Below are 15,859 nucleotides of genomic sequence, written 5' to 3' on the forward strand. Positions count from 1 at the left end.
CAGCTATTGGGAAAGCTATAAGCCATAGAGTATCTTAAATTGCTATACTGAAGATAGGGTTTTAGTTGTATTTTTTTCAATGCATCAAGTTTAGTTTTTAGCAGAACTGGACAACAGACTGAAGTGGGACAGTTTGGGAGTCAGAGGCGGGATAGAAGGGCAGAAAGAACCTAAAGAATAATGAAATTACTTTTATATTTGACATCACAGTTTGCACCAAGAAACTCCAGAAAGCACAAAAATTTAAGGTATTTTATTCAGAACCCTAAAAACATAGTCATACTGATGAATACAAATGCCTGGGTCATCTCTTATGTGCATTTGTATTGGGATTAAAAATCATGAAGGGTACATTAAAAATGCAAGTTTTAACGAGGGATTTCATGAAATTAAAGTGCTTTCATTAAAAGTCTACTTATCCAGACATTCATTCCATAAGGACTACTGAAAAAATTATTTCAAATTCAACCATCAGTCTGACCTTTTGTTTTAATTATTGGAAAATGTTCAGTAGTAGCATTCCTCTTTCAGGGAGAAAATTAAGATTCTTTGACCCTGTTTTTGGCTGCTGTGAGCCATTTAGATGTCACCTAATGAAGTTGACTTCTCCTAATGAGGAAACACAGGATAAGAACTATTAGAATATACTTGAGGCACTTAACAGTGCAGCAGCTCAATCTGTAAACCACAACATGGAGTTCCACAGCTGTAGTGTAAGGTAAGTTTAACACCTGGATTTATAAGATATGGTGAGAATATACATCACTTTACTTTTTTTTTTTTTTCCTTTTCCATCTCTTTGAGATAGTGTTTCATCTCATAGCTGAGTTTTTTTGGTTTGATTTTCTTTTGCTTTAGAAGGATTTTGTTGAAAACCTCAATATATTTTTACAAACAGATCTCCTGCAGGAACTGGTGAAACAAGAACATAGCTTTCTAGAATTATAGAAATCTAAATATATATACCTGCTGGCATCATTAAGTTAGGGCTTGTATCTTGCTCTTAATGTGATCTGCTTGAAATTGCTTAGCACTCTAATGTTATAATACCCATGTGCATCTCTTTTCAATAGTTTTTTTCCTACAGGGAAATGTAGAGAACATTATTTAGGAGTGTGGTACACACAAAACCAACCACAGAATCTAGCTTGGTCTGTGTCAAACACTGCTTTTCATGTCTCAAATTAAGTTTAAAGTCTAAATCCTCTGTGCCCATGCCAAAAATAAAAGAAAAAAACAAAGGAGGTGCTTTGACTCAGAACTGCACTCACCTGAGGATGTAACATAAATGCCAGAGGGCGATACTCTTGTGTAACACAGAGCAGCAAGCAAATTAATTTATGCTAGAATGAGTGGTGTTCCTTTTCCATGAAAATACATTGAGTTGAAAAGGGAAATAGGAAATGTTTTGCTAAAGAATCCTGACAAACAGGGATGGCCTGGCTGCAGAGATGACCAGCCTGACAGAGCAGCTCTTGGATGTAGCAGAGCAGAACAGCATAACCCCGCTGCACAGCTGAGGATCAGGACCTCCATGCATTTAGAAATACACGAGTGCCTTGGGAATCTTCTTGGTCAGCTCCAAAGCTTTGCCTGAGCTGGCTGAACACATCAATAAACAGTAGATCATTTTTACCCACCGAGCCCTATATTTATAATGTATCAGATTATTTTAAGTATTTATTGTCTTTCTTTGTAGCTGTGTTTAGATGTGAAAAGACAGATGATTGCTTAGGGAAATGAAAATGAACCAAATGGAAACACTTACAGAGTTAAAAAAGCCTTTGAATAGCAAAACAACTCCATTGTTTTTTCTCTTCTAATCCAAGGAGAAGACAATGTAAAATGACCTGGCTCCTGAAAACCAGGTATTCTTACCACGTGCTATAGAACATCCTTCACTAAAGGTAATATCATCAATGGCAACAGTTTCACCTTGTCTCTGGGTCTCCACCATCCCCAAAAAGATAACCTAAAGGGATTGAAAGCAAATCAACAAGAAACAGAGTTTACCAGTGTCACAGACAAAACAAAAAACCACACAATATATGCCAGTCAAGTCCATGGAGTACGTATTGGAAATATGAGAACTCTAATCACACATTTAGCAATTCTGAAGGATTATCATCCTGTCTTTTTCACCCGAGCACAGATAGTTCAATCACCTAGCTCAAGATTAAAGTAGACATTAACAGGAAGGATCTGAAAATCACAATAAAATGCCTTAAAATCTTACAAGGATCATGACAGTTAAGGAATAGAACACAAAGGATTTTGTGTTTTATGAAGCCGTTATTCCACCAAAGACTGGAAATGTGAACATTTCCTGGTTGATTTCAGAATTTCTCAGAAACCTGAAGAAAAATCAGAGCAAAAAAACATTATTCAGAAGTTTTTTAGCACATTTTTAGCCAAAACAAACCTTGAGGAATACTTGGTTGACAGTTATTCTGCTCTAATGTTACAACAGTGGGTTTGTAACCCCCACCAAAGTCTTCTATGCACGAGAACTTACATATATTTTACTTTTCCATCTTAAGGGCCAATTTCAATCCACATTTGTAAATGTACAGACTATTAGAGGTTTTCTGCAGTAAAGGTGTACAAGAGACTGATCAATCACAGTCCTTGAGAAAACACAACAAAAACATACCAATCAAAACAACCCAACAAATCAATCTTATGAATAACATTCTTTACATTATTCCCGAGCCACATCTTGGGATGAAAGAGTTCTAGGATTTTCCAGAGTCTTGGAGGCACAATCTACCTAGAGGTACCTTCTAGCTCTAAATAAGGAGTTCACAGCGTTAGCAATAATTTTTCAAATATTGCCTTGAGAGTTCAGCAACAATATTGTGCATAGTTAAACAGATTGATGCAGAAAACCTATAAATTACCAAGAAGTGAGTTTTCTGGTGTACAAGATGACAGAACTTATCCAATGATATGACCATTATGTTACAAATAAAAATTTTTTGAGGGGGGTAATCTTTTGTCTTAAGTTTGTTTTACTGAACCTGCAGTTGGCTTGCACAAGAAGAATGGCAGCCTTATCACATTCGAGAGGATGGCTATATGAATGAAATGCAGAATCTTGGAAATGTGCCAATTTGGTTTATTTCAGAAAACAGTATTTTCAATTCTTTAATTCTACTTCAATGTGCATTTAATGTGTAATTTCATGACATCAGCACAAGAAGGGCAAATAGTCTATTCTTATTTTATATTTCTGTCATGCCAAAGTTTCAGATAAGTTCCTAAAACAACATAGTGCACTGTTTTATAATTAGAAACACCAGATATATGATTTAATATCAAGGATTTGAAAATATTTTACATTTTCACAGTGATGTTTCATTTTGAAATCAAAATTTAGTTATTAATAAATGAGCAAGAAAGTATAAGGTAAGACACTGCTCCCTCTGAAACAACCGGGCAAGTAACTACTCCCCAAGAAACTATTTGGCAAGAAAACACTGGGTAAGAAACTCATCCCAAGAAGTTATTCCCCAAGAAACTACTACCCAATAAACTACTACCCAAGAATATATTGGGCAAGAAACTACTGAGCAAATAAATGACTCCCTAAGGAATAACCCACCAAGAAACTACTGGGCAAGAAATTACTCCCCAAGATAATACTGGGCAAGAAACTTAGAAACTACTGGCCATGAAACTTAGCCATAAGAAACAACTGGGCAAGAAACAGCTCCCCAAGAAACTACTGGCCATAAAGTACTCCCCAAGATAATTCTGGGCAAGAAATTACTGGGAAAGAATCTACTGGACAAAAAACTACTCCCCGAGAAACTGCTACACAAGAAACTACATCTCAAAGATCTACTGGGAGAGAAACTACTCCCCAAGAAACTACTGGGCAGGAATCTACTTGGGAAGCCACTACTTAGCAGGAACCAACATCCCAAGAAACTATTGGCCATAAAGAACTCCCAAAGATAATTCTGGCAAGAAAATACTGCCCATGAAAATACTCAATACATTTAATATGTATATCTACCTATAGCTTGCAGTTGGGGGTTCCTAGTCAGATTTTATTATATACTGAAATAAAGTGATTTAGGCAATGCTGAAGAGGGACTAGCTCACTTTCCTGGAGCAAAATTAAAGGCTGCTTCAAGTTCATATTCCACCAGTGCACATGAAATCTGTATGAACCTTCCTCAAAACTCATGAACAGTCTCTCATCTTCCCCACTTCCAGAAGATAATATTACTATATTATGCCTCCAGGCTCTCTTTTGTCTAAATAAAGAGCCTGGATTATCCAGGCTTTATCTGGTACAGATACCTAGCCAACATCCCCTGAGTTCAGTCCAATAATAACCAAAGTGATTCACACCCAAATTTGCTCCAGAAACGAACCATTCAATTTTTGTTCTCACTCAAAGTCTAGAGCTCTTTAAGATCACAAGCCTACTTAGTGGCACTATTTGCTCTTAACTGCAATGATCTATATCTATGGAATATCTGTGAGCACCAGATCGAATGAACGTTGCAGCACCATTAGTGGCATGAAGGGTGCAGTGGGACTGTAGGTGGGATCAAACACGAGCTGGATGACTCAACAATGCAGCCACAGCAGCAGATTGCAGCACAGCAGCAAAGCGCAAGGTAAAACAGAAATGAAGTACAAAGACACAAATGAACCCCCAGTCTAGAACCCTTTCCCTTTATGATGTCTGGGAGACAGAAATTTGTTCTGAGTAAATCAGAGGAAAAGTAGCTTAGAAGAGGAAACCATGATACAGTTATCTAAAACTCAGCCAAAACAGACACATTGAGCTTTCTTCTTGTTCAGTAGTCAAACCACTGGTGGTCTTTTTATTTCAGAATTCCATGAAATTGAGATTTTTAGATGCCAAACTAAATTCTGTATCCCATAAATATAATCCAGACTCTCAGTAGGAAGAGGCTTGGGTGTTAAATAGTCAACATCAAAATGAGCTAAGTAAATAAGCAATGGAAGTTCAGAGGTAGATTTTAACATAAATCTCACTTCAAATGTGTTTTTAAAATTTACAAAAGTATAAAGCACCCTATTTCAAAGTGATCTGTACATCCAAATAAAAATTATTTGTCCCTCATCATTTTTTCCATAGAAACATTTATAATCAAAATTTTATCTTGAAAAATGCCACAGGTATCCCTGTAGGCTAAATATCTTGTCATATAAAAGAACAAGTGCAAAAGGGCAAGTGAATTGCATTCACTTGTGTGACAGTGATATCTTGCAAATTGTCACTGGAGCAAAATGTGCAAACAAGAAAATTTGCTCAGCTTCAGACTAGGTTTTGTGAGGTGCTGAGCTGTGTTTCTTAAGTCTTAAATGCTGCAGGAAGTTTGACACCTGCCTCTTTAAAGCTGGACTCTGCCCGTCAGTTCACTTGATAGAGGCCAAAGGATAACCAAGTTTGCAAGCAATAATGTAATTAGGATTTGACCTAGCAAGGGGAAGTAGATGCCATATTATATTAACCATTCCCAGACTCAGTCAATTTTTCAAGTAATATGAATGATGAAAAAAGTAAATCTTGAAGTAAACCCTTCCAATACAACCTCAGATTGTTATACATACACTCTTATCAGGCAGAGGTAAGTTATTGACCAATAACAAAGCTGATACTTGTGTTGAGTTGGGTACAGGTATTTTGCAATATACATTCTCAGAAGAGTTGAGCAGGCCAGTATCACTTCAACAATCAAGATCCTGTTGGGTACTTCAGCACAATATGGAAGTCAAGTAATTATGTTACTCATTTGGTTTATTGAAATGAGATTGTGGCGCCATGCCTTCAGGTTTGTATGCTAAGCAATTCTCAGTAACTGCTGTAGCAGGAAAGACCTGTCATTTTCTTCTCTGCTCCCCACTTTCTCTCCAGTATTATGCATAGCAGTGAGTGTACATCGCCCACAATATTATAGCCCTAAGTTACACTTACTATGCTAATGGTTTTTGTAAATGCACATGTAAAAACATGTAAATAGCCTATGACATTTCCATTGCTTTTCAGTATCTTTGAGCAAAATTAAGCCATTTGCATGTGTTCTGTAACAAAGGCTCAAAGCTGCAATTAATATTTAAGTACAGTGTTTGTCACCTGCAGTACCCCTATAAAACAGTATCTCATAGTATAAAATGCAGTTTCCTATATAAATGCAACCTTGAGTTTATCAGTCAAGTTAGACTGAGGCTGAGAATACTGTACTGAAAGTTAAGATTGCAAGTATATCACCTCTATGGCCTGGCAGATAATTTATGGCTCAATGAGACTTTTATTTAAGACATAATCACAGTTTAAGCAAACTTTGGTGTCAGTTTTAACACCATTAGTAGATAAGAACAATCTGTATTTGTTAATGCAAACTACGATCTTCAAAATGGCTTTTTTCTTGTTTACCTCATGATAGTGCTTTCTTCTCATTTACAAAATATTTAGTGCTGACCTATCAAAAAGGTCCACAATTTATAAACCATTTAAGAAGTGTCCTTTACAGTAACTTCAATTTACTAACCTCATACTTTTCGGTGCTATTGATTGTAATGGTATTTACGTTCCACTGATTTCGTAGTTCTCCAGAAACTTGCCAAACATTTGTAACAGTATCTTCAGAGTGTTTTTGAAGCCCCACCATAAACGTTCCACTCATTTGACTGACCCAATAATGAAATGTAATCTAAGAAAAAGAATGTGGTCTGATTATTCCAGGGAAATACTATGGCAAACAGTATAATACAAAGAATGTGCATCAAAATACCTGGCAAAGATGTTCTTCATCAGTTGGAAGGAAAACGCTTGTCCTTAAAGCTGCAGAAGAGAATTGCATCTCAGAGGACAATGAGAGGAAATAAGCTATTAAAAGGAATAAAAAAAGAAAACTTAGAAGCTTGGGGAAAAAACCCAGCAATAAAACAAGTAGAGTAATATGCACAGGTATAAATTAATAACTAAAAAGACTATTAGAATTGTTTCCCCAGAAAAGATTAATAGCACTTGTAGCCATTGTGTTCCAAGCTTTTTTCATGTTCGATATTTTCATGGTATTGCTTCATGTTCCAGCTAAATGTTTAATGCGGTGATGTCTTGAATAGCAACATTTTGGAACAAAGTGAGACTAACTCAGAAAGCTGATGCAAGGTCTTTAAACTCCAGTGATTGAGTAGATAATGTATTTCATGCCTAAAACATTCAGCTGCTGTAAACAACAACACACATTTATAATGACAGTTCAGGTCTTTGAGGAGGTCATGGAACAAGGGAGAGAAGACTGTGGTGTTTTTATAGGTTGAAAACTGGTCTGGGTTCTGGCTCCTCAGAAAATTGCCTTGAGAGAAAGATGTGGTATCCCTGTACGCATTCTCAATGTAAAGAGTTGTCTTCAGAATTTCAAAGCTACCATTAAAGATACCATTATCTTCCATTTAGGAAACAATGAAATTCCTTGCTTCACTTGAAAGTGGAACAGCTCAAGAGGAGTCAGTGAATATTGGTTGTTGCCATGCCCTTTGACTGTTTGTGTCTCTTCCTGACAATACTGTTTCAGACCTTATAACAGATGGAAGGCAACCACCCTATTTTTGGATATCAAACACTGCGAGTCAAAATTTGGCTCTTCATGGTCACGAAGATTTCAGAGATGTTAGATGCTAAGAATGCAAGATGAAAAATAAATAGAAAAAGACTCAATCTAGTTTTCATTATTTTTCTTCTCTTCCATTACCCAAATATCAAACAATGTCAAGTAACTTGTTGTCCTCTGACATTAACATGCTAATGAAAGGAGGAAGATAAAGGAGAAAAAAGGCCAAGCAGGAGTCAAGGAAAAAAAAAATCCTAAAAACGAAGATCAATACATTAACCAAATGTGAGAGGATAGATCAAAACATCTAAATACTTAATTTATTAAGCTACCCACCTTGACCCCTCACCCTTTTGTGGAACTGGAAAGCCCCTGATAAAGCACCACCAGCCCAGCTCAGGGCTGGAGCCAGCTGAGCAATCCCCCACAGAGGAGCATTTTGCAGCCTGCTACCAGAGCAATGGCCATGCTGCCCCGAGGTTTTAGACCTTTCCTGACTGCTCAGGCAGCAGTTTCAGAGCCTCCAGCTGCAAGGGTATTGTTCCTACCCACAACAGATGGCTTGGTGTCTCTGCAGAGCCCTATGCCTGACTCCAATCTGTTCCACTGGACGTTAGCTTCCATGAAATTTTGAAATTTTTTCTTTTAGTTCTCTAAAGATAAATGTGTCTAAAAGTAAAAAAAAAAAAAATATTTTTCACCTACCACAGGAAGCTTAAGTTTTACACACATAGAGAAGTAGTAATTTTAAGAAATTCTTTGAACAGTCATTTCACATTAGACCTCTGCATAGAGAATAGTTTCATCTAGCAAAATCAAGTTGTGCTTTGTTTTGGGGTTCTTGTAAAGTGGTTGTCACTGGTCTATTCAAGTGGAAAAAAAAATCCATGAGAGACAGGCTTAAAGAAATGTTTTAGAATCTAGTAAATGAATATATAAATCTTCAAAAGAGTTAAATTTACCAAGGTATCTTTGCTTTTCTGCTAATGTATGTTTTATCCTGATGGCAGGAAGGCTTACCTTTACTCTCTACCATAGAGCATATTATGCTCAGTTGTTACAATAGAGAATAATTTCTGGGTTTTAAGCAGGAACCAACATAAAACTGATTACATAGTCTGTTGAGTCACCAGCAGTGGGAAAACTCAACTCATTGCCATAAGAAGATAAATATTTCCTAGATGATTAGAATCAGCATTTAGAAAATTAAAGTACAGTTTAGACATTCTCCAGGTAGAAAAATAAAAGCAAATTAATACAATGTATTTAAATCTCCCTAGCTATTCAGTTCACTGATCTGAGTACACAGCCTCTCAAAAAGCTGAATAGCTACAAGTATTTGAGCTTCCTACTACCTGAATAAAATAACTTAGATTAACATGACCACTGCACAATTCCAAGCTGGCAGACACAACAGTGACTGAAGGCCCAAAACAAGCAAATATGAACAATACAGGTGACTGAACAATTTGCTTCGTATGCAACAAACACTTCAATTGATGATTTTCAATCTTTTGCTGGCTTTGGCTGTCTATATAAGTCAAATTTTCCCTTCCCCAGCAGTTTTTTATGATTATTAAAGTCTTTCTGGTGTTTGCTACATCTTGATGTGGTGTGTACTATCAACCATGCACATTCTAGAAACTTCAACTACAGCAAGACTGTTTCCTGGCTAACTTATTTTGATTCTAGCCAAGAGTTTGCTATATTTGTATTCCATTATACTTTTGGGGCTTTTTTAACGTGTTTCTTAATGAGAACAGCTTTATTATTTTAAACAATTGCACAACCTGTATACTTGAAAGAAAGTATATATGCGTTCATGAAATAGTTTTGGTAGCTGCTCACATTTTTGTGCCAACATTCGTTTAAATGAACGTTTATTTAGGAGCAACCTTATCTTTGGAAGCATAATACACACAGCAGGTTGTGCCTCTGAGATACACACAAGCAAAAACTGAAGTTTCTAAAGCACATCACATATATAAAATTTCCTAATTGCAGAGTATCATGAAAATTGTCCTCTGTGAAATGAGAACTTGCATGAAAACCTAGGGTAGGTTTTTTGGTTGCTGTTTTCTTCTATTAAAAAAAAATTAAATTTGGGGTTCATTTTCACCTGCTGATTTCTAAGCAAGTTTTCCATACATTCACCTCAAAACCACAAATACTCATCATTATGGCGAGCTTCTCTTTGATGGCTTGTGCAATGTGTGGGAGATGCCACTTTAGAACAGTGCAGATTTCCACACTCCCAGATATCACAGTTTGGGAATGGGGTGTAAAGTACCTGAGCTAATCACAACAACACTTGCATCCCACATAGGATTATCTTCTTGTACGTGCTCCAACATTGCACGCCTGCTTTCAGGTGCTCTCCACGAGGGCTGTCAAAGCTCTTCTTGTGCCCAGAAGAGATGAGAGGGTGTAGGTGGTGACAGAGGAAAGGGAATAACACAAAATATGGAGAACTAAACAGCTATTATATTACAGTATGTATCACAGAAGGAAAAACTGGAAAAGGATGAAGGGTATATTTCGTCTGAGGACAGAGAAAAGGAATTACTTATTGGGAGATGCTCTTCAAGGTAAAGTAGAATTGTAAGAAGATTTAGAAAAAAGCTGGATCAAAAACAGACTATCAAAACTTATCCTGTCTTCAAATACAAAGTCCTCTTCTTTTAGAATATTTGGCGTAGTAATATCAGCCCCAGATGATAGATAACACATGCCAGGTGTCTTATCACCTTTACCAGTCCAAGAAAACATGAAAATACGTCTCAAAATTTCTAAACTTTGCAATCATCAAAACTGAATTTATTACCTAATATCTCCAAAACAAGTAAAGACCTCTCTGGTAGATAAACACATCTTTTGAAACAGATTACTTTCTCCTCTATGATAACAAGAATTGCTTACTGGAATACTGTCTTTCTCCTCCCTCCTTCTCCCTTGAAATCTGGGTTATTGTAATTGCAATCACCTTAAAACACAGACACAGGTACTCAGGAAACATGTGGTAGAATATAATTGAACAATCAAGAAATTAGCATAATTTAGTAAATTAAATAGAAAACTACATAATTCATAAGAGTCCATTGTTTCCTCAAAAAACATGAGGCGTCTTACCACTCTCATTCCCATTGTGGTCAGAGTATGGTGGTCCCATGCCAGATTGACCATTTCTTCTTATCCAGGCAGGCTGTAAATCCAATTCAGGAAAAGCTTTGCATAGATTGGTTTCAAAATCACAGTTGTTCCAGGAGGAGCCTGAATTGAAGAAAACAAACAAAAAATTATAAACTTAAAAACAGAAGCAAAAGGATTTTTTTTTCACCATCATTTGCTGTTTATCTAACACACAGAAACACTCTGAACAGGGCCCTGAAAAAAAAGTGTGAAACACCGTAATGTTTAAATCATGAACAAAGAGCAATAGTGCAGTGAAGGAGAGACAACTGAGAATGAACACAGGGAAAAAAACAACCAACCAACCAACCAAGTCCTTCCTTCACCAAACCAAAACCAAAATCATCCGTCTATATTTTATTACTATATTATACACTCTTTTCATCACAAATATGTGTGTAGTTACCTTTTTGTAGGAAAATCTCCATGCTAGTATAGTTTATATGCAGACATTGTTCTTAAAATACACTGCAGCTCTAAGGTGAAGAATTTGTCCAGAATTCTTGCATCAAAATAGGAACTTAACACCAGGAGGTAATCAGAGAACAAGTTTGTTCTATTTTGATTCCACATCATTCAAGCAAGAGACAAAATGAATCCTCAGAATGGTACAGGGTCCCCCACTTGGCTTTCCTCTTTCTTAGATCATCCAATACATGTCACAAGGTGGTGAGGAAGGAGTGGTTTTTTTTTCTCCTTCCAGATTCCCCTGTAGAGCAGCCCAGGGGAAAGGGGAGGCAGAACACCTTTCTGGCACAGAACACAGGTGTACAAGTTCATCCAGGCAATTTGAGGTAGGTATGGGACCAGACAAATTACTGCTTACTGGAATGGAGGGACAGATGTTGGGTTTTGTACAGGTGTCAAACAGCCCTCTATGCATCATACTGAAGCTGAATGAAAAGTGATTGGATGTGCCTGACAGGCTGGACAGCCCCATTCCCTGAAAGACTTCTTGTACTTGTGGAAGGATTTAATTAAAAGAGAAGTCTAAATAGATGCAGCTGTAAGGAACAAATTTATTGCAATTTCAGCCCAAGCAGAGGGGTCAGTACGTGGTACTGTCTCCAGATTTCAGATTTTGTGACCCGTTTGGAAACTTTCAACTCCCCTGCCCTTTGCCTTATACAGCAGAGGAAGGTGGCCAAGCCCCTGCCTTCTAATCAGGATTCTGGTTAGACACAAGAGCTGCAATGCCTTCACACTCCCTCTTAAATTGGTGCCCACTCCAGGCCCCTGCTAATGCTCTTGGTCTAGTCTGTATTATCACAGTTCACTAGTCTTTTTAAATAAAGTTGCAACTGCAGTATTGACAGTCACACTATGATGCTCAATTTCATTACTTTCATATTCCTATCAGTTTGCTGCAACATTTAATTACAAGATGAGTAAGGGGAAAACAGAAATCATTAAAACAAGCATTCCAGGTTCAAGTTAATGTGCAGATTGGCTGAGTCATCAACCCACTTCTTATTGCTGCTTTTGTTCCTTACATGTTTAAGTGGCTAAAAGGCATGTCAGAGGTTTGTCAAAAGCACTAACACTGCTGAAGTATATCTGCTTGACATTGCAAGAGATGCACAAAATAACATTCAATATTTCTTCAAGGATTTTCTCATACCTGAAAATACAATTGCAAATTAAAATGCATGAAATAGCAAGAATTGTACCACTTTAAATTTTTTTAAAAATATAATTCATCATTATTTTCCAAGGCAATATTCATTTTCACAGAAAATATAACTTCAAGGCAAACCAATGTATTTGCTGGAAGACAGATTTACAAAGGTAAAGTCACTGCTTAGAGAAGAAATGTTAAGAAGAAAGAAATGTGTGGGATTTTTTTAGATAATTTTTGCTGAATTTCCTGTAAACAAAAAAATTCTAAACTTCTAAGAGAAAATTCCAAGTCTCATAGGAACAGACTACAGTTAAAGGTTCTATTTCAAGTGTGCATGTGTATAAAATCTCAGTTTGGGATATTCTGGGAACAAAATATATTTAAGAGTATTTTGTTATCATTAATTTCCTGGCAAATATTCTGCAGTATGAAGACCAAATGAACAATAAAAAACCTGGAATTCCAATTTTTATATTTTTTCTCTTCAGAAGCTTCCTTAAATCTGAGCAAAGCCCAGAGAAAAAAGCAGGAACCTGTCACCAAGATGAGAGCAGGAGTTGAAACCTAAGCAGAAAAATAATTTTGCAATAATCCCAAATCCCAAGAAAGAGTGGCAACAGGACAAATCTTTGATTTGACAGCCTGATCTGTATCTTCATGTCTGACAGCTGACTTATCTCCTGAAATAATCCAGAGCATTGTCCAAGCAATCCCAGCCTGCAGCCTGTCCCTCAAAGCCTGGTTCTACACCTCTGGCTCATTCATATGAAATACAATATAATTTCATATTTAGGACTTTTACAGAGATCATAGGCTCATTTCTCTATACTAGTCTTTGGAGAAACCTTTAAATCTCTATTTTTATATAAGCATTTGCCAATAGTTGCATTCCCTCAATAGACAAGTGTACAAAGCCTCCATAAAAGATAATGGAAGAACGTACCTCTTGTTCCATATTCTGCAACTACAAAAGAAAACACTCCCTGGAGTAAATGCCCTTTCCTGGGAAACCAAGACCAAACACAATGAGGATTTCAAGGCTAGGCAGTGGAACTTAGCATAGCCACCCCATGTGCAATGGATAAAAATACATGCTGAGATGTGTCAGACATGTCAGGGAATTCAACAGGCCTTTCAGCCAGTGCCATTTAATACATTTTTTGTACAGCTCAGGAAACTTACAAAAATATACTGATATCCAATACAGTCTTAATGATTGTCTTATTTGCAGAGAATTAAAAATCAAGTGACCTAGAGCTGATTCTAGACTCCTGCTCCAAACAGATCTCTGCATCCTATTAGGATAAAATGGGAAATCTTATCAGAGGAAAAAGTCTTTATGTAGCTGAATACACAATTGTAATTTGAAGAACCTGGATTTAAGTTACTGCTCTTTCTCACAGATTTCAGCTGAATTCAGTGATTGCTAACATGCTCTAATTAGCAGTTTTCACTGTGGAGAGATAGACACAGGCTCATCTAAAGACCATCTGTTTTATATTTAAACTGAAATTTCAAAATCCCAACAAAGATGGTAGCTTCCTTTGCTGCATAGTGACTAGGAGAACTTAAATAAGCTTTTGAGTTAAAATTAAATTATTTAATAAATCCAAGCTCTTCTTTGGATTCAGAACAAAAATCCTCAAGGAGTAGGAAGTAGGACTACCTTATGCGTCTGTCCTGGTTTCAGCTTGGGTAGAGTTAATTTCCTCTCAGTAGTGTTACAGTGCTGTGCTTTGGATTCAGAATGACTGTGATGTTGATAACACACAGATGTTTTGGGTTTTTGCTAAGTCATACATATCCTATGGCAAGGACTTATTTTTCCACTTTGTCTCATTCTCTGCCAGTGAGGAGTTGGCAGGGTTGGCTCAGTTGATCAGAGCCTGGTGCTGATAACACCAAGGCTGTAGGTATGGTCTGCATAGGGGCCATGGACTCAGTGACCCCTGTGGGTCCCTTCCAACTCAGAATATTCTGTAATTCTGTAAAAAATGAAAGAAAACCACCAACACTAAGGAGGGATGGCAGGGGGAGGGAAGCATAGCTGGGAAAGGTCATGCCCACAACATAAACTGAGAGGAGTCAGCTGGAAGCACAGCTGATCTGGGATCAAGAAGGGGAGGTCTGGCATAAGTCAGTGAGTGATGAGCAAGTTCATTGTATATTACTTGTATTTTTTTCCGTTTTGTTATCATTATTATTTACCCTTATTACCCTTACCTTTTTTTTTTTTTTTTACTTTATTTTCATTTTCAATCAATAAATTCTTATTATCTCAACACACAAGTTTTACTACAATTCTCCCCCCCATTCCACCACAAGCATACAACAACTGTGTGGTATTTTATTTCCAGCTGGGCTTAAAAACATGACAAGAAATTATTTGCAGCACCATTATGTAGTACAGTATTCTGCAAATACTAGAATTCTGATGCAAATTTAATCAGACAACAGCAGTTAATATTCACTCTCACCACTTAGATCAATTCCTTACAGAAAACAGCACCAATTGTATTTGTAACCAACGCACATGATAAAGATTAAGCTGGAATAATCAGTTCATGGATTCAAGAAAAATTCCAAACTTGTCAAGACAAAAAGGGAAAAAAAGTTGTAGCTTAAACCTTGGTCTAGGTATTTTGTATTAAATCTGAATTCTATCAAACAAGTTTCAGAAAAACTAAGGAAAAAAAGTATTACTTGCTGAATTTTCATTGAATTTGGATGAGGAAACACTTTGCAATTTAATACCCATATGAAGATTCATGAGAGTCTTACACTTCACAAATGTTGAAAAAGAAAATAACATGAAAAATAAAACTGAAGCTGGAATAAACTTTTCTTCTAGAAATGAAGAGGGTAAAAAAAAAAAAAAAAAAAAAAAAAAAAAAAAAAAAAAAAAAGAACTCCCAAACATTTTTTTTAACATGAAAACACCCCCCCCCCAGTTCTCTCTGCTGTCACATTTGGTTACCAAACCATATCACGCTTCTGCTAAGGCCCCCCAGAGTTACCTTGTTTCTCCTCACCACTGTCTCCAGACCAGTTGGTGGAGATGCACACTTCTCCAGGTGGAGCAGAAGAGCCATCACCACGCTGGCATCCACCTGCTGTGGATGGCTGAGTATGCACTGGAGCAAAGCAATACAGCACACAGATGTAGATGAGTCTGTTCATGGGCTATGTTACTATCCAAGCCTTCCCTTGGAAAATAATTACTGGAACTGCCTAGTACTGGTCAGGAAGTGCCTTTGACCAGGCTGTGTTTACACACATCTCTCTGAGAGATGTTTTTAGAACTTTACTTTCTTAATCTGCAGTTTACAGGAAGTATGGCTTCTGCAAAGCAATGACTTTCAACCTGGTATGTCTCAGGATAATATTTAACTGAATATAACGTTTTATGATTAAAAAATATTGGCACATGGTATTCAAGTCATACAGT

The 15,859-nt window shown here is 36.9% G+C and overlaps 1 protein-coding gene across 1 annotated transcript in view; it reads right to left on the reverse strand.

Annotated features, from left to right (window-relative positions):
- MALRD1 (MAM and LDL receptor class A domain containing 1) overlaps positions 1 to 15,605 on the reverse strand; it is a 239,833-nt gene extending 224,228 nt beyond the window's left edge. The window contains exons 1-5 of the mRNA XM_083877445.1: positions 15,429 to 15,605; positions 10,731 to 10,871; positions 6,780 to 6,874; positions 6,537 to 6,698; positions 1,879 to 1,972 (exon numbers count right to left, since the gene is read on the reverse strand). Of these exons, the coding sequence (XP_083733571.1) occupies positions 1,879 to 1,972; positions 6,537 to 6,698; positions 6,780 to 6,874; positions 10,731 to 10,871; positions 15,429 to 15,591 (655 nt within the window). The 5' untranslated portion in view covers positions 15,592 to 15,605. The remainder of the gene's footprint in view (positions 1 to 1,878; positions 1,973 to 6,536; positions 6,699 to 6,779; positions 6,875 to 10,730; positions 10,872 to 15,428) is intronic.
- Between the last annotated feature and the right edge of the window lie 254 nt (positions 15,606 to 15,859).

Source organism: Zosterops lateralis (genome assembly GCF_965231275.1).
Source record: "Zosterops lateralis genome assembly, chromosome: 1".
Lineage (NCBI taxonomy): Eukaryota > Metazoa > Chordata > Aves > Passeriformes > Zosteropidae > Zosterops > Zosterops lateralis.